General features: G+C 39.2%; 2 protein-coding genes and 1 pseudogene across 4 annotated transcripts; 2 read left to right on the forward strand and 1 right to left on the reverse strand.

The window, feature by feature from the left end:
- The first annotated feature begins 217 nt into the window (after window positions 1–217).
- LOC111342152 (succinate dehydrogenase [ubiquinone] flavoprotein subunit, mitochondrial) lies at window positions 218–11,427 on the forward strand. Its single transcript, XM_088748385.1, has 17 exons — window positions 218–378; window positions 451–552; window positions 1,831–1,992; window positions 2,649–2,704; window positions 3,235–3,322; window positions 3,768–3,932; window positions 4,339–4,487; window positions 5,151–5,275; window positions 6,389–6,459; window positions 6,565–6,662; window positions 6,970–7,165; window positions 7,422–7,619; window positions 8,200–8,292; window positions 8,729–8,827; window positions 9,208–9,351; window positions 10,242–10,355; window positions 10,635–11,427. Exons 1-17 carry the CDS (start codon window positions 334–336, stop codon window positions 10,719–10,721), a joined length of 1,992 nt encoding a protein of 663 aa, XP_088604511.1. The 5' UTR covers window positions 218–333; the 3' UTR covers window positions 10,722–11,427.
- On the reverse strand, window positions 5,753–24,717 carry LOC148740191 (uncharacterized). Of its 3 annotated transcripts, none has more exons than XR_015996505.1 (3): window positions 24,032–24,717; window positions 23,498–23,699; window positions 5,753–5,881 (listed from the first exon to the last, which is right to left on the reverse strand). XR_015996505.1 is itself a non-coding variant. In XM_088748392.1 (2 exons), the coding sequence occupies exons 1-2, from the start codon at window positions 23,739–23,741 to the stop codon at window positions 21,433–21,435; spliced, it is 360 nt and encodes a 119-aa protein (XP_088604518.1). In that variant the 5' UTR covers window positions 23,742–24,017; the 3' UTR covers window positions 19,898–21,432. The 3 variants fall into 3 exon arrangements, 1 of the variants encoding a protein (XP_088604518.1); XR_015996504.1 differs by lacking the exon at window positions 5,753–5,881 and adding an exon at window positions 19,898–21,548; XM_088748392.1 differs by lacking the exons at window positions 5,753–5,881; window positions 24,032–24,717 and adding an exon at window positions 19,898–21,548 and having other exon boundaries at window positions 23,498–24,017.
- On the forward strand, window positions 16,539–18,460 carry LOC148740192 (uncharacterized; annotated as a pseudogene).
- Window positions 24,718–25,973: the final 1,256 nt, after the last annotated feature.

A 25,973-nucleotide genomic window follows, 5' to 3' on the forward strand; every position in this document is an offset into this window, starting at 1 on the left:
TTGTCAGTGTTGTAGGATTCTCAATTTACTGACGATCTACTTTTTTCTATGTGAACTTGAAAGAAAATCCTTAATCGTTCATCTTCTGTCGTCTCAACTGTCGTTTCTTTCTTTTGAACAGACAGAGGACCGCACAAGGCCAGGATGGTGCTCAGAGAGCGAGAAAGGAGAGTCCCTCGGGCTTACTCTCGGGTCTTGAGAGCTAAAGATGGGTCAGCGGACTTCTTCGCGACAGCATGCACTGTAGGATCTAACAGAAAAATCAAGAATCGAGTTGGCTAGAAACTTGACAGTGTTGTCCTGTTCTTTTGTGTCCTAAAACATCAAGAAGCCATGTTCTCAGGACTGAAGAGCAGGTCTCTTCTTTCTTCTATAAAGGTAATAAACTATTCAAAGTTTGCTGATGTCGCTTAGTTCACTTTTTCAGCTTCTGTGTCCATTTCTTTTCAGTCAACCGGGTTGGCGAGAAGTGCCTTACGATCGTCCGGTTGTAGGGCTTTTCATTTTAAAATCGAAGGTAGACGCTCACAAGATGGTACAGCCAAGGGACAGGTTTGAAAAAAACTCTTTTTTTCCTTGAAGTATCTCGTAAACTAAAGAATTTATTGAGCGATGACGAAGGCAAAGGCAAAGTCTTGTATAATTTCGTTATGTAATAGTACATGATATTTACAATGTCGATTACGTTTTCGTGCGACTTGACACGATGTAACGGCGCAAAACATTCGCTCGAGTTGGTGTGGGAGGAATTTTATTTTGTTTTAAACGATATTCAAATTTGATTAAATTTATTGTTATTTCTCCTTTTTGACCGTATTTTGGCCACAAAAACGTTCACTTTTGCTTTGAGAATTGCGTGACAACAGTTTGGGCTAGCGGTCACGCTTAGTTGTTGGCGTTTAATTTCGTTTTCGTAAATGGAAAAAAAATCGCGTTTCCATTATAGTGGCTAGTATGTTGAACATTTAGTTTTAGAGCTGTCAAGAAAGTAATTGTTCGTACAATTATAACTTATTAAGAGAGAAGACAGAAAGTCGTAAGCACTCTAAACAACAAGCGTGTCTAGTTACAATGATAAGGTTGAGATCGGACGTCAGCATTATCAGGCACCTCTGGCAGCCGCTTCAGCCCATGTAACGATCTTACCTTCCCGCCCATCCCACCCCAGGGGAGGACATCCACCACACAGTAGTTAATCTCGTGCGTGGGAAATTCATGTCTCCTACCCCTAATACTGCAGGAGATGGGGTCTACGGTTTATTCATCCTTATCTGAGAAGACTAGAATATCTATCCATTTCTTGATATTATAGAAAGGTAGTAAATTCTCCACAGTAATTTTAAGACCATGAGTATTAGTCCAGCCGGGGCCCGAACCCTCAACCTCCCGCACAACAATCCGGCGCACTAACCAGTTGAGCTAAATGGGAGGCGGTTGGTAACCGTGAGGCGGTTAATCGTTTGTCTTACAATGTTTTGATATCTATGGCCACGTTTTAGCTGCATACAAGTCTCCTTCAAGTTTCTTCCATTTTTCACCTCAATTGAAAACATGGAATGGAATGAAGTTCTCCAAACACTTAACATACATGAAATAGAGAAAGATGTCAATTAGAGGGTGGTGTCTTGATAGAACATCAAATTCTCCCAACTTATTCAAAGGAATTATTGCAACAGAAGTGAGAATTACAAATCATATCGGGGAAGTTAAAGAGATAACTTAGGAGGGTTTCATGGTTGCATTCTAATCTTAGTGACAAAATGATAATATTGAATATCCAAGTCTACTTGTGTACTCAAATTAACAACTGGCATTCTTATTTACTGGTAGTTGTCACGGGAATATCCTGTTGTGGACCACAACTATGATGCTGTAGTTGTTGGTGCTGGCGGTGCTGGGTTACGTGCAGCCTTTGGTCTTGCACATGAAGGATTTAAAACTGCTTGTATCACCAAGCTTTTCCCAACAAGGTCACATACTGTTGCAGCACAGGTTAGTGCATTTGCTGTATTTTTAAAACTGTTTATGAATATAACCTTCAAGGTTTTCAGAGCCTATGCAGGGTTTGTCATTTACATCCTGTGCACTATTAGTAATAGTGTTTTATGCTTGCAGTAGTTATTAAAACAATAGACATCACTTTTTGGTGGCAGTTGTGAAAACCTTCAGAGGATATTTGAAAACGTAAGAAAAATCTTGTAAATCTCTGGCTAAGGCCTGTAATTATCAACCTTTCCCCGTGTATCTCTTGCAGATTTATAAAAGGTTGTTGTTCTAGTTAACCAGTGTAAAGGGCATTCAATTGCTTAAACCCTGTAACTCCCATGACTGACCAAGACAGAATTTCTCCTTACAATACCTATACAGTGTCAAGCAGACAAGTGATGAGAAGGAAAAAATATAAAGAAGGGGATTATAAGTATATCCAATGCTGAATTCTCTAAACTCACATCATAAAAATTGTATGGCAGATGGTAAGGAGAATTACCCATGAGAGTTAGGGAGTTAAGGGTTCCATTAACAAATCCTTGTATTTGAATTTTTAGTGACTCAGAGACTGTTTTCTTTCCCAAAGTGTCTAATCAAATTAAATGTCATACACACAGGATGTGCCTAAAGGATTGTTTTTTTTTATTTTATTATTTTAGGGAGGAATCAATGCTGCCCTTGGAAACATGGAACCTGATGACTGGCGTTGGCATATGTGAGTTTACATCTTTTTGTGAACAGGAATGTCACCATTGCTACCTTCACTGTTTTGACAAACATGCTCTCCTCTTCCAGTTTCCCAATGTAGGGCAGTTTGTACCATCATGTATCTGTCTGCTGAGAAAACACTAAGTGGTTTTACTGTTTCAAAATGGGCACTTTTTGCAATCATGGTGACATCAATTTCACACCTCCAATTCTGTGGACATGCAGCACAAGCAGTGTTATGCAGTTCTGGTCAAACCAATATATTCAACTGTTAAAGGCTGGTATTTTCTAAAGAAACTGTTTGGGGCTACGTCGGTGGGGGTAACGAAATAGTTTGAATATATCAACAAAGTTGAAATGGTAAATTGGCCACTGTTATGATTATAAAAACTGACATTTCGAGCGTTAGCCCTTCGTCGGAGCGATTCTACAAAGGGCTAACGCTCGAAACATCATTTACTATTTCAACTTTGTTGATATATTCAAATTATTCAACTGTTACTCATGCTACTGATTTTTTTGGGGTTTTGCCTGTAGGTATGACACAGTGAAAGGGAGTGATTGGCTTGGGGATCAGGATGCAATCCATTACATGACAGAGGAAGCACCAAAGTCAGTGATTGAGGTATGGCATCAAAGTGCTCCTCAACTGAATGTTTTAAAGCCAAACTGGTAATTCTAGCCAATCAGGACAAAATTTACCATGTGCAATGAAACTATCCAAACTAACTAACATCACAAGTAGCATTAGGCATTGAAAACGCAAGTGAAAAAGTAGATACAATTTTTTTAGTTTTGTTTCTCACAATTGAGATAATAAATGTGCAACACAGCAGCACAATCCATTCCAGGACTACTTTTGACAAACAAATGAAAATTGTTCTCAAAGTGCATTAGTTCTTTATGGGGTACATACAGTATCATGTATAAAACAAAATGTGGAAGTTTGACAATATATGCATAGTTCATGCTTTAGAGTCCATTGGCTACATATTAGCAAACATTTGGTAAAAATAGGGAGTAAAACAAAATTTGAAGTGTTTGCTTTATTTACCCTTTTTTCTTTACAGCTTGAAAACTATGGAATGCCTTTCAGTCGCACAGAAAAAGGCCAGATTTATCAGCGCGCATTTGGGGGTCAAAGCTATAATTTTGGTAAGGGAGGTCAGGCCCACAGATGTTGTGCCGTCGCTGACAGAACAGGGCACTCCCTGCTTCATACCTTGTATGGCCAAGTAAGTAAACAAATGAAGAAAGGCTGATAGTTTTGAAAGAAACTGTTTGGGGCTGCATGGGTGGGAGTGACAAAATAATTTGGATATATCAACAAAGTTGAAATGGTAAATTGGCCACCGTAACGATTACAAAAGCTGACGTTTCGAGCATTAGCCCTTCGCTCCGATGAAGGGCTAATGCTCGAAACGTCAGCTTTTGTAATCGTTACGGTGGCCAATTTACCATTTCAACTTTGTTGATATATCCAAGTAGGTAAACTGTTTATTTAGAAAATATATTTTAGTTGGGGATGGGTGGGTGGGGGCTTTCTTTTGAAGGTAGTTATGAGAACAATTTGAAGTTTGATTTAGTTTTTTATTTTACTATGATTTTTTTTTTATTTATTTGCTATTCTTTCTTTCCTAGTCCTTGAGGTATGAAACAGAGTACTTTGTGGAGTATTTTGCACTGGATCTCCTCATGGACAAAGGAAAGTGTGTTGGAGTTATTGCCTTGTGCCTTGAGGATGGGTCGCTGCACAGATTTAAGGCAAAGAACACAGTGATAGCAACTGGGTATGTCAATGATTACTATTCATCTTTGCAGAAAAGTTTGATGAAACTACAAAAGAACAATAAACAAAATTCTGCAATTTTGGTTTGCTTTACTTTTGCACAATCCTGTATATATATGCAATTTATTTACTATTTAACAATAACTGTTATTATTTGTATACTTTTTGAAAAGGATGCATGCAAGCACCCAAGTTTTCTAAAGCCGTTTCTGTAACCCTTTCATTCCCATGATCATTAGGAATTCTCCTTACTGTCTGCAGTACAATTTCCTATGATGTTACATGTAGTTTAGAGAATTTTACACTGGATCTTCTAATAATCCCTAATTGATATTTCTTTTATTCTCGTCGCCTGTGAGCCTGATTTTGTATTGATATTGTAAGGAGAATTTCTGTCTTGGTCATTCATAGGTGTTAAAGGTTTAACATATTATGTGTTAGGGATATTTGGCTAATTTGTTATTGGTTCAACTCCTCGGCTGTGCTTCGTAAATAGCCCACTGGTCTGCCTCCTGCCAGTGGGGATTTTTAAGTTCTTAGTTAGTCTACATTGTGGCTGAAAAGCCCCTAAGGGGGAGCTTCAATTAACGTGTATTATTATTATTATTGCTATTATTATTATTATTATTATTATTATTATTAATTTGTTATTGGTTTCCTTTAGTGGGTATGGACGCGCTTATTTCTCGTGTACATCAGCACACACCTGTACTGGAGATGGAACGGCCATGGTGGCAAGAGCAGGACTTCCTAACCAGGACATGGAGTTTGTACAGTTTCATCCAACAGGTATTTACAAGGAAAGTTCTTTTTTACAAAAGTGGATAGAGTCTTCTCCCATTTCTGTAGCATGAAGCAATCATGACAATAATTATTGGTAAATGTTCTCCTTGGAAATGTAATTGTGTATGTGTATCTCATATTTAGCTAGTAACTCATCCCCAGCATTTAAGAATGGTTCTTGAGTATTTTTTTTTTTTTTTTTACAATGGTGTTGAACTCCTCGTTGGAGAACCACTTTGAGAATAAAGTGTCTAGCCCAAAACACTACATGATGACCAAGACAACCTTTTTTTCTGAAGTCTAGAACACTTTTTGTAGTTCAATTATGGCATCTCCTTCTTGTTACATTTGAAAATTGTAAAAAAGACCAATACTCAGGGTTTTAGAATAACTGAAGAGAATGTGCTGCTTTTGCTTTGACATCTGCAAATGGCTGGACATTTTATTCTTCTCCAATAAAGGTGAAAAACTGCAGACCCTGTCTCCTGCTTTTTCTCTGTGCTGGATAGCAAGGAGCATTAAAGAACCCATGCAGTTTGTCCAAAGGGTAGAGAATGTAGCTCCTTGTGTTGTGGTCTAGCCTTGTTTCCAAAATTCCTAAGGTGGCGTCACCTGCAAAATTTTTTTGCAAAAGTTGTAAAATGTTTGATGCAGACTTGCCAATAGTTCCCCACAAAGTGTTGTAAAGTGCATTAGAGCATATTGATACTGAGAATGGATTGTATATAATTACGCAGCACTACCAAAAAGATTAAATATACACCGTACTTATTCGATTAAGCGCCCAGGGCACTTATTAAATTTTTGGACTTTCAGGGTGGGCGTTTATTCGAGGCTGGGCACTTATTAAATTTTCACCATTTTCAGTATGTAAAAATCGAACAATGAAACTAGCGATTGTAAGCCATTAATAAAATACCGTACGGTAATAATCAATACACGTACTTCCCTTCTGCACTTTATTTAATTTTTTTTTTTTTTTGGAAGGGGGAGGGGTGGGCGCTTATTCGAGGTTGGGCACTTAAAAAGTACTTTTTAGGGGTGGGGGTGCGCTTAATCAAGGCTGGGTGCTTAATGGAATAAATACGGTATATCATAAGTATGTTCATTTTTGTACAGGAATTTATGGCGCTGGTTGTCTGATTACTGAGGGAAGCAGAGGAGAAGGCGGCTATCTCATCAACAGTGAGGTACTGCACAATGCACTCGGTTTGGATTTCAATTTTTTTTTTTTTTTTTGAGCTATTGGTGTATGCAATTTGTGGGCGAACTCAATTATCGCGTCCTTCCTACAGGGAGAGAGGTTCATGGAGAGGTATGCACCTACAGCAAAAGACTTGGCATCAAGAGATGTGGTGTCCAGATCCATGACTATTGAGATCAGAGAAGGAAGGTGAGTACGAGGAAAATTTTGTGTTTTGTTTTCATTCTTAAGTTATTTTGACTTCTGCATTTAAATTATCGACTTAAGATTAAATGATTGGGCAGTGGATGGTCAGCTTCTCTTTTTGTCATTTTACACCAAAGAAGACCTATTAATCCCTGTGTTTTTTTTTTTTTTTTTTTTTTCTTTGCGGTCTGAAGTGAGTTAGTTTACAATATGCCTTGTGACTTGTTACCTGACCTGAGTTGAGCCTGGGACTAGTTCCTAGGTACTCTTAACTTACATGTATATTTGATTTACTCTGTTACATTTTCAGAGGGGTGGGGCCAGACAAGGACCACGTGTACCTTCAACTGTCCCATCTTCCATCCGAGACACTTAAGACACGGTTGCCTGGAATCTCAGAGACCGCTATGATCTTTGCTGGAGTCGATGTGACCAGGGACCCCATCCCTGTAATTCCCACAGTGCATTACAACATGGGGGGTATCCCCACAAACTACATGGGTCAGGTAGGTGTTATTTTCCCTCTTCCGCATCCCCCATTCCCTCCTCGCTCTCTCTTGAAAGGAGAGTGAAATAAATCGAAGATAACTTTCCTGTTCGCTCTTGTATTTCACTTTGCTTCATATGTTTCATTCTTAACTTAGGCGCTTTTATGATAACTTCAAAGGAATTTCATAACTCGCATGGAGCAGAGTAGCGAACTTCTTCCATGTGGTGTTATTCCAGTTGATTTGAGTTTTCTTTTTTTTTTCTCGGTTCCAGGTTCTGACGAAGAAGGAGGGTAAAGATGAAGTCGTACCAGGCCTATGGGCGGCAGGAGAGTCCGCGTGCGCCTCGGTCCACGGTGCAAACAGACTGGGTGCCAACTCCTTGTTGGATCTGGTTGTGTTCGGGCGAGCATGCGCAAATTTTATTTCTAAATTTAACAAGCCAAATGAGACACTTCCAGAGCTCCCGTTGGTAAGAATCTCTAGTTCAAACGATCCCCATCTATCCCTTTCTTACGGCCACGTCTTTTTTTCGGTCGGGCAGCCTTGCGTTCACTTATAACTAACTTTCCGCAACAGAAGCGTGTAAAGGCGAACCACGTCCCTTCCAAAATATATTTTAAGACTGTCATATCCCTTCGACTGCTTTGTGGGTTATTTATTATTGATGTTAAGAGAATTTACGCATCAACCCCTTGTTGAATTTATTAGGTCTTCTTTGTGCAGTATCCGTAATTGCACGAGAGAAGGATAAACTATAAATTTAGACACCAAATAAAGGCCACGAATCAGCGTATTACAGCGACGAAGGGCTAACGCTCGAAACGTCAGCTCTTTACGGTGGCCAATTTACAATTTCAACTTTGTTGATATAACCAAATTACCCTACTACAGCAAAGGCTGTGGAGGGCCTCATGAGAATTATTATTTTTTTAATAGGAAGTATTTACGGGATGTGGGTAGAGACAAGAAACGGGTTACATACACAGGAAGGAAAAAATGGTTTCATTGTGTTTTGAGAGGACGATAATTCTGTTTATTTTTCGATTTAGAACGCTGGAGAGGAGTCCGTTGCTAACTTGGACAAAATTCGTTACGCCAACGGAAGTACACCTACTGCAGATTTGAGAATGAACATGCAAAAGGTAACCAAAGATCGTGAGAGCAACATTTTATTTGCGCGAGCTTTCTTTAGCTCGAACAACATAAGTTCCTTGTCAAATTATCAACAGAATCAGCTTTTTGTCTGCGACGGACGTCCTGTTACATTCGGCGACGTTTCATTCATATTTTCGGTATTATTTTGTTTCGATTGTTTGCCTCTTTCCCTTTTATAGCCTTTTTTTTCTCAACTCTGACCCATATTGATATTTCCAATTGGTTGAATAGAACTTTGACTGGTTGAAGATCAAAGAAGATTTGGCACGAAATCAAACAATTTTCCCTATTCGACGGTTTTGCTTTTTTATTGTCATTCTACTCAAACTTGATATCGAGAGTAGAATGCACTTTGTGGTTGCTCCTGGGAGGTAAAAACACCTTGAGCTAAGACACTTACTTTTCGCGTATTATTATCTCCAGACTATGCAGGAACATGCTGCTGTGTTTAGGACTGGTACAGTGTTAGCTGAAGGCTGCCGAAAGATTGATGATATTTACAGCCAGACAGAAGACCTCAAGGTACAAACATAATAGGACTTTTGTCGTGCCCTGAAGCTTTTCACCAGTCGCCTAGTTCTGTGTCACACGGTGGTAATTTCAAACCACATTTAGCTTATGTGACTCACAGAGCGTAAATGCTCAAGGGTTTTTTATAATCTTTTAGACTCTTCGACTTAATTTTTTTTCTCGTGTAATCGGTCATTGACATCTTAGACTTCCAAGCCAAAGGAGTGGGTGGGTTTATAGAGGTCGCGACTACATGACTCGAATATCCCCTACTCTCCATTAAAGGCTCTTACATCGGTAGGCCATCGCAGTCGGAAGTTGGCCACGCAAGTTAACTCATTTCTCGCTCTGTTTAAAAGTACGATTTTCCTCTTCTGTTTTCTAATTTCCAGTTGTTTGATCGTGGAATGGTGTGGAACACAGATCTGGTTGAAACGCTCGAACTACAAAATCTCCTCATCAACTGCAAACAGACTCTTTATGGAGCCGAGGCTCGTAAGGAAAGTCGTGGTGCACATGCTCGAGAGGATTTCAAGGTAATGAAAGAGGGATTGCATTGATTTTGCTCTCCTATAATTGATAAATACGGAAGGATTCGATCCACTGCAGAGAGTTCCGTCTAATTTTCGGCGGCTGCGTTCGATTTACGACGTTTACGCTTTATTCCATGCGTTTTCGTCCGATATGAGAGGTTACGTCTGATTTCGAATGGATACTTAGTGAAGAAAGAAACTAAAGAAATGGAGCCTATTTCAAAGCTAACCAGCTCATTAAAGCTATTCCAATTGATGAGTATTGGCTGATTTATTGGTCTCACCTCTGATCACTTATGATATGATGCTTATTCAAACCTTTTGCAGAGAACTGAATTACAGTTTTGTTACAATGAGATCTTAAGCTTGAGAACAGACGTCGGCATTTTCTCAGGCGCCTCTGGCAGCCGCTTCAGTCCATATCGATTTCACCTTCCCACCCATTCCACCCCAGGGGAGGACATCCATCACACAGCAATCTCGTGCATGGGAAATTAACGTCTCCTACCCCAACCCTGCAGGAGACGGGACCTCCATTTATTCGTCCCTATTCGAGAAGACTAGAATATTTAACCATTTCTTGATGTTATAGAAAGGTAGCAAATTCTTCTCAATTATTTTAAGACCTTGAGTGTTGGTCCGGCCGGGGCTCGAACCCTCGACCACCCGAACAACAGTCCAGCGCACTATCCATTGAGCTAACTGGGTGGCGGTTATGATGAAATCAAGCGCGTAACCGTTTGACCTCTGCTAGTGACTAGCATCTAATTTCTCCTTACAATATCACCCCTCAAACAAACAGTAAAAGGTTACGAGAACTGAGGAAATGATCTCCAAGTAAAGGAGCTTTGTAGGGTGTAAAGAGTTAAATCTTTCGTTTTGATGGTCTGTAGGAGCGTATTGATGAGTACGACTACTCTAAGCCGCTGGAAGGTCAAACAAACCGTCCTTTTGACAGTCACTGGAGAAAACACACCTTGGCCTGGACTGAACCGAATACGGGAGAGGTATGACAGGCTTCTTCATCAAATTTCTCCCGAGTAGACCATACACAGCATTGTTTCCTTCTCCACCCCCTCCCCACCCCACAGAAATCTGAACAATAGCTGTTGACTGCAAAGGTCAGCTTCAGTCCTCGCGGGACCCACTCCATTGTTTTGGAGTATTTGAATTGGAAATAATTATTTTTGTGTGTTTTATTGTCTAAATATTGGGCAAACGAAATTCCTTTTCCAAAGTGATATCCCCCCTTTGTAGGCTAATTCTTTGTTCTGTTTGCCTTGTAGACAACCTTGGATTATCGCGGTGTTATCGATGAAACTCTGGATCAAAAAGATTGTGCCTCTGTCCCCCCGGCAGTTCGTTCTTACTAAAGGGCAAAACACTGATTGGGATGAAAATCTTTGCAGAGCTAAGGGGGGAGCACTAATTTAACAGAACTAATTAAAGTGTATACTCAACTCGATTGAGAATTTATACTTGTAAAAAGTTAAGGCAAGAGTACCATATAACCCCACACATTAATTATGCATTCAGACTAGTAGACTTTGTTTTTAAAGTTTTGTCGGGAAAGACAACGAAGTGTAATACATAATAAATGTATGGGGTTCTGTGGTACTCTTTCCAAAGTTAAAACAAGGAATAGGGTTTGAATGCGAGTTACAACTTGAATGGAGATGTATGAATTTGTTTTACGATTTTGTCTAAAGTAGCACGAGCGCCTTGTTTGTCATCACTTAACTTTCTCCCTGGCTTCTTCTAATCTTTCTTGTGATTACTAATTAATTGGTTTTTGTCTCCAGAAATGCGCTCTACTTTTTTTTGTTCTCTTCATTGGGTGAGAGATTTTTTTGTTTCAAAATTTTAGTGAGAAATTTCCGATTATTTAGTTTTGAGGAAAGTTCTCCGTTCAATGTGGATCCAAAGTTGCTGGAATTGCAGTATTTCTTTTGTAAATGTTCCTCGAAAGATAAGGAAATCAACAATAACATTCAAATATTCGAGTGGCATTTTATACTGTTTAAGCTATTCAATTGTGTAAAAATGCGAGACAAATAAACAAAACATGCTACGAAGACACTTCTCTCGTGACTTTCGTTATCTTTTCTTGAATGGGACTGTTCGATGCACGCCTCTGTCAACCTCGTTTCCAGGGTTTCTCATCTTCCCGCCCCCTGGAGCGAGCTCCAGGGAGCTGGAAGGTGAGAGACCCTGGGAACGAGGTTGTGCCTCTGTTTGAATGGGATTAATTCCAAGCGTGTCTCTTTTCTTTGTTCGATTTCCCTGTTTATGTCCCGCGGAGAAATATCCGGTAATAAATTTAATTTATTTTTAATGTTTCGTCCAGGCGTCTTAAAAGTATTAGCTCACGATCGTATATTTGACCGGCCATGTTTCTTGAATGTTTGAATTAGATTTAGAGTGGACAGAAGGGGGGGGGGGGGCGTGGGGAAGGGCGAGAAGACCAATGATTTCAGTGCGTTGGCCCCTGGACCACCGAGCCTTCCATATTACATTTGTCTCTGGAATTACTTATCAGCTTGAATTGTCAGCTTAGATGACGGCTGGCAGTTCACTACACTTTTCATTGCATGAAACGATTTAGAGTAATGTTACTTTCCTTGGATGAGATTCTATTTCCATCGCTGCCAACACCAGTGGGTTTTCTGACAATTCTCTTCAACCCATTTCCCCCTTCTTGTTGAAGAAAGACGTGGCGACCGTGAAGTATCTGGTACTAAAGACTGACCCTTGCCACGTTTTTTAATGATGAAACAGTTCATTTTGATTTGGAATGTAACGAACTGACAATTAGACCACTGCGATTCCCCTTAGACTATTGCAGTAAGAAAATGGAAACAATGGAATTTGACTTGAATATTGTTACACGTAACAACAGATTAATTCTTCCGCAGGGTTACAGACTCTTCCTCATAGCTCAAAGGAGACCCTCATTCCCAGTCTTCTACGTGAATACCTCTACACGTGCTTGTTAACGATTGAAATTAACGAAAAATGTTTTTACATTTTTACACTGGCAGCCAGTGGAAAGTCGTATCATTTTTAAAATGTTATTATTAGTTTATAAATCACTTTAATTTAGCTCCTGCATATATTAACAGTCTTTTGAAAAATTATAAACCTAGTCGTAATCTACGGTCGGTCGATCAGGGTCTTCTAACGATTCCTAGATCCAATCAAAAGACCTGTGGGGTCAGGTCATTTTCAGTTGCAGCACCAAAGCTCTGGAGTGCTCTACCCTTTGACATAAGGAATAGCGGATCTATCACTCTTTTTAAATGTAAATTAAAGACTTTTCTCTTTAAGAAATATTATTTATAATTTACTCTAGAATTGTGAAGCGCCATATGGCAGTTACTGTATATGGCGCTATATAAATGCCATAATTAACAATTATTCCACGAGCGCGCGTTGGATATGAGATGATAGATAGCCAACGAGGCGCGTAGCGCCGAGTTGGCTATAATCATCTCATATCCAACAAGCGAGAGTGGAATAATTGTTTTATTAAAAAAACGCCCCCAAGATATTAGACAAATCTTCTCGACTTTATTTCGTGAAAAAAAAACCGGATTTAACAAAGTACAGAAATTAGATTATGGTATATTGGCTCATATACCATAATGGCTGAGCCAATAATAAGTCTTGAATTGCATTATCCAATGATCCAGTTTTCAATAATTATTATTATTATTACATTGGCCTAAAATGTCGAATTAAGTCAATTTGTTTATTTTAAAGAAGAACATCGCCTTTACTTCACTTCTCAATACTGTAGTTTATATATTGTAGTTGTATATATTTTAACAGTTCAAGCTTTCATTATATTTATAGGGCATTATTATTTTGAGTCAGTTTGCTAGACATAACGTCTCGTAGTCACGTTCGACGCACTAAAAACTACTATAAAACGAATACAAGAATTGTAAAAACGTGTAAAATGGTATATAAAAAGTCACTTGTAACAATGTAGCGGAATTCCAAATCGATTTCGATCAATTACGATCCTCATCAGTAGTACTCCGCCATGTTTAAAATACTCATAAATAATTGTTCATATAAGTGACTCTGAAATGTCCACACTTCTTCCAGGCTTCATGTAAGCGGTCATGATGTATCAATCACAGCTCGTGGGATTTGAAAAAAGTTCCATTCGTTCTTGGAGTTCATAAGCGAGTCTTCGTTCACATTATTTATCCTCACTCCTTCAGTTATTTGTCTCAGCATCGCGTCATTGTGATAGACCCCCGTCACATCCATTCGGAACTGCTTTACCTCTCTATTGTGTTTCTCTTTACAGTGTTTCCACAATGCAGATCGTTCTTCCTTATTGTTAAGTGATTTCGTATGCTCTTTCCCTCTGGTATACGCGCTCCTGGCTGTTTCCCCTACGTATACGCTGTTACACTGGATACACTTAATCTCATACGTCACACTTTCTCTATCACACGGTCCTTTTCCACCTGTGCTACAAACAGACAAGTCAGGTCGCCTCTCCGTAGACAGCATGGGGAACTACAGAGTAGCTTCTCAACCGCACGTTGTCGATAGCGTCTTAATTACCAAAGATGAACATGACCGGTTACAACAGCTCATAAATGCACATTCGACGTCTTGGGTGCGCATTTTAAATGCAGGGAGCGAGACCAATAACGAGACTAGAGTAAAGAACAATATGTTAAATAGTGATAGCCAAGTAGCACCGCTATATACCCTACGTAAGGACCATAAAGAGTACAGTGATGAGTACAAGGGCCCCCCCGTTAGACCGGTATGCGGGGCAATGGTAGGTTACAACTGCAAGCTCTCTCACCTGGTGAGCGTTGTACTTACAGAGGTATGGAAATCGAGAGAGAATAGCGCCATATGCACGAGCACGGAAGACATGATCGCGGAAATGAACAGAGTTAATCAGGACCAGGATAACGACAACTTAATAATTGGCTCCACCGACGTGATTGCTTTATATCCTAGTCTTGATATTGAGTTCACAATCGATAAGGTGTGTGAGGTTTTCTACGAGAGTAACATCAGTATCCGAAGTATCAACAGTCAGGAGTTGGGTCTGTACCTGGCATTAACGACATCACCGGAAGTGCTAGCTAGGATGGAGATTACAAATGTATGTCCAACGAGAAAGACGAATAGAGGGAGACCACCCACGATCACTGCAAGTGGGAGTGAGGAGCAGAAAGAGAAAAGATTTAAATCGTGGAACCCACCAGTCACACAGCCAGATGAACGTGCGAAACGTATTATGTTGAAAGAGGCATTAAGAGTCGTATTGACAGTGATTATGAAAAATCATGTTTTCACATTTGATAACGAGATCAGAAAGCAAATAAGAGGTGGTCCAATTGGCCTTAAATTAACCGGGGTACTGGCCCAGATTTTCATGATTTGGTGGGATGAAAAATTTGCAACAAGGCTGAATGAATTGGCCATCGTTATGAAAATGAACAAACGGTACGTGGATGACATCAACATGGCTGTGCAAGCAACACCAGTTGGGATGAGGTACAAGGATGGAAAAACTCACATGGATGAGAGATCCGTAGCTGAGGATCAAGGAATCAGTGACGATGAGAGGACTATGACATTGATAAAACAGATAGGAAACGACATACACCCGTCAATACAACTCGAAATAGATTACCCCTCTAAACACCAGGACGGAAAGCTACCTATCCTTGACTTGAAGGTGTGGATGGAAACAAAAGGGGAAGAGACAGACAGGCAGGACGAGAAAGCCTCAGCCTCAGTGATCATGTATGAGTTTTATTCCAAGAGCATGGCTTCTAGGACAGTCATACATGCTAGGTCTGCCGTAAGCTGGAGTACAAAGAGAACAGTCCTGACCCAAGAAGTCCTTCGGGTCTTACTTAACTGTAGCAGATTGTTACCATGGGAACGAGTAGTAGAGAATGTTAACGAGATGGTCCTGAGAATGCAATACTCGGGGTACAGCAAGAAATTCAGATATGAGGTTGTAGATTCGGCCCTCAAAGCTTTTAGAGCGAGACAAAGAGCTGAGCGAAAAGGAGAAAGACCGTTACATCGACCCAAGGAGTGGAGGAAGGTGGAACGAGAAAAGGAAAAGAGCGAAAGGAAATCCAACTGGTACAAACGCGGCGGGAATGAATCAGTAATTTTTGTACCAGCTACGCCCAACTCACGGTTACGGAAGGAATACCAGACAGAAATAAAGCAGCAAGGTTTCAATATTAAAGTGGTGGAGAAAGCCGGAATCGCCATTAAACGACTACTCCAAAAGTCCGACCCATTTAAACCGCGACAGTGTGGACGAGAAGACTGCCCAGTGTGTAGCACAGGTGGAAAAGGACCGTGTGATAGAGAAAGTGTGACGTATGAGATTAAGTGTATCCAGTGTAACAGCGTATACGTAGGGGAAACAGCCAGGAGCGCGTATACCAGAGGGAAAGAGCATACGAAATCACTTAACAATAAGGAAGAACGATCTGCATTGTGGAAACACTGTAAAGAGAAACACAATAGAGAGGTAAAGCAGTTCCGAATGGATGTGACGGGGGTCTATCACAATGACGCGATGCTGAGACAAATAACTGAAGGAGTGAGGATAAATAATGTGAACGAAGACTCGCTTATGAACTCCAAGAACGAATGGAACTTTTTTCAAATCCCACGAGCTGTGATTGATACATCATGACCGCTTACATGAAGCCTGGAAGAAGTGTGGACATTTCAGAGTCACTTATATGAACAATTATTTATGAGTATTTTAAACATGGCGGAGTACTACTGATGAGGATCGTAATTGATCGAAATCGATTTGGAATTCCGCTACATTGTTACAAGTGACTTTTTATATACCATTTTACACGTTTTTACAATTCTTGTATTCGTTTTATAGTAGTTTTTAGTGCGTCGAACGTGACTACGAGACGTTATGTCTAGCAAACTGACTCAATTATCGAACACGTTCCTGGCCTCGGCCCACAAAATTTCATCGCATTATTATTTATTTAGGACTTTAATACTATACTCACTATTATAAGATATTTTATATATTATTTTACTTTATTATATTTTATACTAAATTGTAAATACACAATTCAGCTTAGTGGCTGCAAGCTTTTTACAAATAAACTGTCTATCTATCTATTTATCAATCCATCGTATATAAAAAAAAAATATTTAAAACTATTCAGTTAAAGTTGCGGATGCAGACTTGAGTTTAAAACAGTGGTTAGCTCTTAAAGGTCGAAAATCATGTGCGAACGTAAAAAATGCTGAGGGGTCTAGACCATCAAGTCTGTTTATTGTCTTGTAACACCCAGTAAGCGAAGAAAATAATATTCTTTGATTCAGCGTTAGCCATTTAAGGAACTTTAGACGTTCTTCATAGGACATGTCGCACCTAGTGTTACCAAGGGCACACTTGGACGCTCTACGTTGTACTTTCTCTAAGACTATCTAGTGTTGGACTCACTAGACTCTTACGTTTCGAAAACAATCAGGATTTTTGGGACCCACTGTTCGTCTTATAAATCCAAGCACACTATTAGCCCTATTATTTCCTTGTGGACAACGTGCTTGTCTTTTTAATTTACTGACATCGAATTTCGTCTATAGAGGCATAGCCTTGATGGTACTTTGTGGTCACACCTACAGAATGGCTTCCTCTCCGAACAACTTTTCCCCTTTTTCTATCTTTATTATGAAGGTTATCGAGGCAGTCCTGTGGTGCATGACCTTAATCTACAGTGATATTTTTGTGGCTGACACAACCATGGCTGAAATGGTAAAGCGACATTCCAGCACTCGCTTGCTTTGGTCAGGAGAGAAATTTGCCGAGATTTTTAAAATATTTCGGTCCTATGAACAAGTCTGTAAATCACTGGACTCATCCGGTGAGGACCTTACAATAATAATCATTTTTTATAAACGCACTTTAGTCGAGAACCTTTCAACTGGACTTAACATTATGAGCAAATCATTAATCGCTCTCGTGCTTTTGATTTAAAGGTTCTGGATGGGCAGCAGAAAACCAGATATTACTTCGATCCCATGAATGGGCGCGTACACACCATTTTGAGCAGTAACTCAAAAACTGAATGGAACTGATCGATGATATTAGGTGACTTATTTCTACTCAGTGGTTTTCTTTTTATTAGGTGCATGCAGATAAGTCATAGTTAGGTACTTGCTGTATTTTGTTTGACTCTGCAGTACCGTTGCTGATCTCAAAACGGGATGGAACTGCAAGTCATGGCCGTGTGTTGAGCCACTACATTATACACACTGATAGTTATAACTGTGGTGAGATTGTATGTCCTGCGAGTAGCATAACCACTTACTAAAACTTTGATATGACCTACATCCTGGTTTCCAATGTAATTAAATTTTTTGTTTGTTTGTTCTTAGTTTGCTCGGTGTTTGTGTGAGGGGTTGGATGTCAATGGAAGTTACAATGTTAAAATGGAAAGAGAGAAATAAACGTCTGTCATATTTGGCTCCTGTTACGCGGATGATCTTGATGAGTAATCTTTGATGGTGTCAAACAGTACTGTTTCTCAAATGCCGCTAAACTCTCATCAATTCACTGTATCTTTTTCCACGCAAGTTGTCTGAATGTGCCTTTCGCAGAGACACTCATTACACCGTAGCATTTCACTTGCCGTTAGGGGTGGCTTCTTTTCGGATCAGTTGGAATGTAATGTTATGCATAGACCTTAATCTAGCAGGATAACGAATACAGCTCTTGGTAATCAATCAAAATGTATATTCGGGTGCGCCACTGGTCCCAAATCGTAACGTGATTGAGCCAACAATATGAGAACATCCCAGAATTAAAAAAATTCGATTTTTGTTCGATTAGCGGAACGTTTAGTTTTCATCCCGAAAGCATCTGTTAAAATGAATAGAAAGAAAATTGATGGTATGGCATTGATGGTATGGGGTGGCATTTAAGGAATAGCAAACACGTTAGCCTTAATTTGACAGTTTCTCGAAGCTCTGAGTTTTTCCCTTTGCATATTTTCATGTGAAATGGAGGCGACTTGGTACAAACTTGTAAAGGACTCAAAAACTAAACAAATCGAGAACTTTTGGTCGCGTAGCAAGTTACCAAACAAAATTATCATTTTTTGATGCCTTCCCCTATGCCTCTGTTGCTTATTCGAGCAGAATAAAAATATTTGTGTGGTCGACGCTTTTGAAAAATTGCTTAATTTGTTATTTAGCAAAGTTCATTGTTAGCATTTCGGGATTGATAACACGATCATTTATTACTACTACAAATGATTTGTCTCTACGCCCGTGATTAGTGGTAAAACTTTTCATGTAAGGTCCATAAAACGTCCCATATACTACATATCCCATAATACTTAGTAACAGGGTAGAACAATATTCGGTAGGACATTTTGTAAATCATACATGAACAGTATAATACTTTGTATTATGGGATATGACATGTAAGGAATGTCTTATCTCATGTACCTGTTTAACAGCTTTTGATGTACCTGTATTTAAAGTGCCACTACGACGAAAATTTTTGTCTCCGGTTTTCACATTTTTTAGCGCCAATCAAGTTAATATGGTTAGAATTGTACTATGTGATAGTTTTTAGGTCGATGGAAGCGAAATACGCCTTGATATAGCTGGCCGAAATTCACAAAAAACCCGTCTGCCATTACTCAGCTCGCAACGAGAGCCAGTGACTGAACTGAGAAGCGGTTTTACGCATGAGCTGGCCTGTGACGTCATATGCGCACTTTCGCATCGTGCTTCGTGTGTTGTGAGAGATTCGACAGTGGAAATTCTAGGCGTTTTATAAGATGTATTCTTCCTCGAATTCTTCTTCCAAATGGCACACAAATTTAGCCACGTTTTTTAGGTCGAGCTGCGCATATGAAGTCACTTCCGAAAGGCTCCAACTAGCGCCAACTCTTTTTGCCACACGCGGCCATTTTTGAATTGAGTAATGGCGGGCGACCAAAAACGAAAAACGAGGTTGAAATAATCATACTTCCCGTGAGGATTTTGCGATTAAACTTGGCATGGTAAGTGTTTCTTACTTCTAGTTTCCAGAAGTGTAAAGAAAAGGCAATGCGAAATTTTGATCATAGTGGCACTTTAAGGCTAAAGTACTTTTTAGTATAGTGTAATATTTCAAACAACAACAAACATATGAAACATATGTATGAACTGCGGTTATGAAACGTATATGTGCACGATCCTTCGCAGTAAAGCACTATTTGAGCAATAGTGAAAATCAGACCTGAAAAAAATTTCAGGCCTGTACGGGATTCGAACCACTGACCTCTGCGATACTAGTGCAGCGCTCTACCAATTGAGCTAACAAGCTCAATTAATTTGATGGCCTGCTCCCAGTTGGCTTGTTAGCTCAATTGGTAGAGCGCTGCACTAGTATCGCAGAGGTCAGTGGTTCGAATCCCGTACAGGCCTGAATTTTTTTTTTCAGGTCTGATTTTCACTATTGCTCAAATAGTGCTTTACTGCGAAGGATCGTGCACATATAAGTGTAATATTTGTCGCAAAATGCTACATACAGCTTTTAACATTTTGAACAGTGTTAGGATCACAGGATCCGAAATCATTCAAAGAGTTTGATATTTGTCAATACTGTACATGTCATAGTAGAAGTATGAATTAAAAACACAGCACTGCTAACAACAGGCTAACCCTGAAATTACTGTAACATTTTTAGAAAGCAATTTTTGCAACCAAGATAAAACAAAGAGCATGATAAAGTACATTTTCTTGCTCAAGATTTTTCATAAAATAGAGGACCATAAAAGTTGGTTATGAGGCATGCCACTGTCCACAATAGTCCATTTTACAGTTGTGTGCTTGGTTGCCAAGCCTTTGAACGGGAGTGAGGCTAGAGATGACCTTGTTATGATACAAACCTTGCTGCCTTTCAAATGTAAATCACTTTGTTATCATGCTAACTAGATACAGGTCTCTATCACAACAAGGTCATCTTTAGCCTCACTCTGAATCAAAGGCTTGGCAACTAAGTACACAACTGTAAAATGGCCTATTGATTGATACTTCCAGCCACTGAAAGTGGAACAATTTTGTCAAGAAAAGTGAAATTCTGTAATACGTCATATGGCTTGTTCAACATGAACTCTCAGATTATGTATTTGCTTGCTCTTTGCTAGGTCCTTCTTTGTGAACTGACCCTTACTGCTTAGAAATGCAGGTATAGCTAATTCACACCCAATGGGGGTCAAGAGGTTTTGGATGGTAAATCCTTTATCAGCAAGGATTTGATACTCAGGTTCCAACAAATCCAATAAGCCACACCTTTTCACAAGTTCCTTATCTGAGATGGAGCCTGCAAAAAGACCACTGACGTGGATGACCTCACCATTTGGGGAGATAACAATGTTCCCTTTGTATGTAGTGTGGCTTTTGTAGGATGAGTAGAACTCGCTGTTGAGGACTAAACTTGATGGTGCCTCTGTCTTGATTTCTGAAGCATCAATGATTCCGCGACATCTTAGGTAGATCTGTTTAAAACAATCTGGCATGTGTTTCTGGAATTTTTCCCTTGAGGGCCAAATTGGTATGGTACCAAACACAAAATACAAGAAATTTGACCAAGAAAGAATTACACGACTCACTGTTGCAATAGAAATATTAAATTTGTCAGCCAGTTCTTGGTTAAATGAATCTAACCGTAATTTATGTAAAAAGAGATAGAACTGTTCAAACAAATTCAATTTACAACTTCTGATGGCATCTCTTAATTGACAAACTTCTTCTATTCCCTTGTTTCTTAAACGTTGCATTTGTGACCAATAGAACATCTTTTCAGCAGTTGGTTGAAGTACTTGAAACGTGCCATAGAGGACTTGATAGGAGGGAAATCCTGTGTAAAACTTTGTCACATTTATCATCTGGTCTTGTGTGCAACTGTACATACCATGGATGTGCATTATGCAGAGAAATCTTACTTTCAAGTTCACGTACTCTTTCCTGCGCTGCCAAAAGCATATCCTCAATATAAAGGGCATTGGATTATGTGTAGTGCAAATGTAATCATGATTGTTACTGTTGGTGCTGGCTCAACATGAATGGTGCGGTGCTGTCACAGCAACCAGTGGCAGACTCTTCCAGGGAATGAGTTGGTAGTGTTACTTCCACCTCACCAGCATCTATTGGAACTTGAAGAAAAATGTTAAAATAATTTAATCTTCCATAAACCTCTTTTTGTCTGCCCTTCAAGCTTAATCTATTTTCAACATCCTATCCTGTTATAAGCTATATATTTTTTAAAAAATAATTTTTTAATAAATAGTTATTATTGTTCAGTGACCTAATTATGCCAATAATGATGATAATAATTGATAATAATAATAATAATGAAGACATCTTTGCCTTCAAAAATTCTGTGGATTATTAGAAACTTAGGAAGTGACCGTCACTGATCAACTCTTTCATAGCCGAAATAAGTAATAGGTTTTTAAAGATTTTATAACGACTATTTTAGGTTCGGATACCCGAAATACCTATTTTTTATTTCTCGAGGGTTTTTTTTTGTTTTTTTTTTTTGTTCAGTATATAGATTTTGATTTCACTATAGTTAACGGGCTACGCTCATGTGCCCCATCATACTATGTACTATTCTTACTGTATATAGCATACAAAATTTTTAAACTGCTGCATAATAATAATAATAATATTAATAATAATAATAATAATAATAATTAATAATAAATAGTTTATTGACACTTCTGGCAGTTAAAAACTGAATAAGAAGTGTACTTTACAAACAATATATGCTAGCTAAGTCTAAATACAATAACGATGATAATAATATACACGAAAAAATTTCTCAGTTCTGATTGGTTAAGATGAATGCAGTTTTCAGTTAATTCAGTGCAGAAGAGAGTTAATTCAGTGCAGAAGAGAGTTAATTCAGTGCAGAAGAGGGTTAAATCAGTGCAAAGAAAGAAACAAACCAGACATTCTGATTGGTCAGAATGATTGGTCAATGTCAAGGTCAATGTCAAGGTCAATGTCAAGGTCAATGTCAATGTCAAGGTCAATGTCAAGGTTAATGTCACTTGCAGGGTTTGAATAATGTTACGAGGATCGAATTATTTTTACTGAATCTGTCACGCAATCCCAGACTTTTCTAGAATTATCTATAATCTGTAATATTCCAGAAACTTCTTTCATGTGACTCAGCAGTTTCCAAAAATAGTACAACTTGCAATACGCTATAAATGGTAATAGAACATTCTAGATAACTGAAGTAAATGTATAAAAGCTGGCTTGTGAGAAGTACAAAAGAGATTTGCCCGAGGGCATACCCTCGTGGCCGGCTGACAGAAGTTGTGGAAGCTATGATGTGACGAGGCTATGACCTTTTGACCTTGCGATATCCGGAGAGAAGAAAGAGAAGAAAAAGACGATAGCCGAGAAGAGAAGAAGATAAAGAATACAGAGTTCGCTATGAAGTCCTCCGGAAGAATTTGAGTACACGGAAAGAAAGTCATGAATCAAGAAAGCCAAGCGCTGTGGTCTTCAGTCAGCGGATGTTGGAATTGGAAGTTGATCAAGACGAAGAACAATTACACGGCATGAAGGATTGTAAGCCTGCTTTATGAACTGCTGAACTTAATCTTTAACCTAAGTAAATTAGACAATGTAAAACTAATTAATTAATATCTAAAATGGGTAACTGCTTGTTGTTACATTTTTGTTGCGTGCCATATATCGTACTCAGGAGTCTATTTTCATATATGCTTTGTTAGCGGACATTTGTTGGTCATTCGTGCACGTAACAATAAATTATTTTTGCACGTGATGCGCGCGCTTTTCTTCTGCGTAGTTATGAGAAGCTACCTCATATTTTTTTCATGTATATTATTAATACATAATCACATGATTTTTTCGTGCAATTTGGAATAAATAAGCACGTAAATTGTAAATTTTTTCAAAGACCACAAATTGCACTCGCCCTACAGGCTCATGCAATTTTGTTAGTCTTTGAAAAACTTAACTCGTGCTTATTTATTCCAAATTGCACGAAAAAATCATGTGATTACCTATACTAATAAACAGTCTACATTCATGCGAATCTAAAACTCACTGCATAGTCACCTACCTGAGATCATAGATTCTTTAGTCCTGATGGGTGACAATTTAGTGGTGATGGGTGACGATTTTTCTTTTGACGTGAGTGAATTTTGCTTTCCTTTTTTGGGAGAAGGTACTGCTCCTTTCCCCAATACACGCTTCCCAGCTAAGGTCGTTCGAAAGTCTGATGCTTTAAAATGTTCAGAGCAAACCTTTGTGCCTCTCGAAATCTGAAGGACAATTGGTAAAGAGTACCATATAACCCTATACATTAATTATGCATTCCACTTCTTTGTCTTTCACGACAAACTTTAAAAACAAAGTCTACTAGTCTGAATGCATAATTAAATGTATGGGGTTATATGGTACTCTTGCCGGACAATTGTAACGTTTTATTAATACGGGCCATAAAGAGTACATAAGAAACGTAGTAAAATAGCACCTCGGCTGAATACATACTTCTAGTCGATCAAATTAAATTAAATTAATTATTTTGTAAACCTGAATAAATTGATTACTGGTGAGCTTCCTTATCTTCAAGTCGTAAAACAACATCACTAACCTGGAAGTTTTTGCCGACATCTCGACGAATTCTTACAATCCAGCTTTTCTTCGCATATTTATCGACTGGAAAGCGATGGAAGGTAATTCCTAGTTGGCCTTTTGATCTGTTGTTTAAGCACAAGGGCACACTACAGCGATCTCTACATGATTAACTTGCAATTCACAGATTTACCACCCATCGCCTCGATTTCATGGCTAACGTACATACGTCATATCCAATAGGGTGACGCTTTATTGAAGGCGTTGGTCGAGGGTAAGAGTAAACAGTAATTTTGGTCAGCGGGCAAATTATGAAACCCGCGAGTACGAGTATTGCGAAATCCCGCGAAAGGATGACATTTAAAAACCGAAGACAATTTTTCACTAAGACACTAGAATGCGTTATGATGGCGACGACTCAGTAAATATATGAAAATAATATATGTTTACTGCGCTTTCATGAAATGTATGAAAGCGTTCTTCGCAGTAATAAACCCTATTTATCTAGTAGGTGGAAATAAGGCCTGAAAAAATTTTAGGTCAGTATGGGATTTGAATCTATGACCTCTGCGATACCGGTGCAGCGCTCTACAAACTGAGCTAACAAGCCAACTGGGAGCAGGTCATTATGTTGGTTCGTATTAAACCTGAAAATCATATATGTGTACTGCGGTTTCATAAAATATACGAAAGCATTCCTCGCTGTAATAAATTAACCCTATTTATCTAGTAGCGACGAAGTACTGTAGACATGACTTATTGACTTGCCCTGTTCTGCCAACAGAAGAGCGAACATGATCAGCATGCAATGTCTACTTTCAGTGCTTATAACAAGTGTAAAATTATTAAGTCGTAAGTGAAAAAAGCTGTTCCTTCAATTTAAAACGGCAGTCACTTTGAGAATAAAGTAACCCTTTAGTTGCCTGTCATTATATTTGTAGTGAAGTCTCTGACGCAAAAACGGGCTGGCTTTCTCTATCTTGGCCTTGCATCGAGCTGGTGCACTTAAAACAGAAGGATGGGTACAAGTGCGGAATTCTCATTTGTCTCACGCTCTGCACCCACACGCGACATTTAGTCTTTAAGTTTAATACAGAAGTCATTATTCTCATTAAATACTGAGGTATTAAGGTACGAAATATTTACCTCACAAGGTAACTAGGAAGAAAGTGCATTTTCATTCGTTTTTGTATATCTTCATCCTTTGCAGTAAATAGTTTGAACCCGGGGGTAACATGTGAAGGTGTAGTCTGATCGTCCGGGTGAGTGTAGTCCTGAGAAGGACTGTTGTCGGTGGTTGTGACTGACGTTTCGACAACCTGTGCGGAAGTCATCATCAGAGTCAAGTGAATGATTGTTGTCAGTAGAATGTTCTTATTCCAGTTCGTGTGAAATGATCGGTTGGTTTTGCCGTGATGTTATTGGCTGTAAGACTCAAGTGACGTAAGTCGGTCGTGACTGGTCTGTTTCGATCTGTCGGTAAAGTTAGGTCGTTCTTTTTCGGTCGTTTGTGATGTTTATGTCGTGAATGAGTCGTTTGTATGGAGCGAGTAGTTGTTGACATCTGTTTAGGGGAGTCTCTTCTAAGTTAGTAAACCAGCTTTCCAGAGTCAGTCGTTGAAAATAGTCAGTGCTGTAGGTTAGGCATTGCGCAGAGTCCATTCTCCCTGTGTACCCTGTGTACCCTGTGTACCCTGTGTACCCTGTGTACCCATGTGTACCCTGTGTACCCTGTGTACCCTGTGTACCCTGTGTACCCAAAAACGGTTGGGCCACGCATACATTTCCCTCCTTTGGGAGTTTATTTCAAAATTCCAGACGAGCATCCCAGTTTTATATGGGATTTCCCCCCCCCCCCCCCCGGGCTAATAAAATCATAATAAGTTATTCATAATTCATTTGTGAACGTACAAAACGGGATTGTGTTCGGCCAGAGAACTACCATTGATTCCAACTGATGT

Source organism: Stylophora pistillata, chromosome 2, assembly GCF_964205215.1.
Source record: "Stylophora pistillata chromosome 2, jaStyPist1.2, whole genome shotgun sequence".
NCBI classification, from domain to species: Eukaryota; Metazoa; Cnidaria; class Anthozoa; order Scleractinia; family Pocilloporidae; genus Stylophora; species Stylophora pistillata.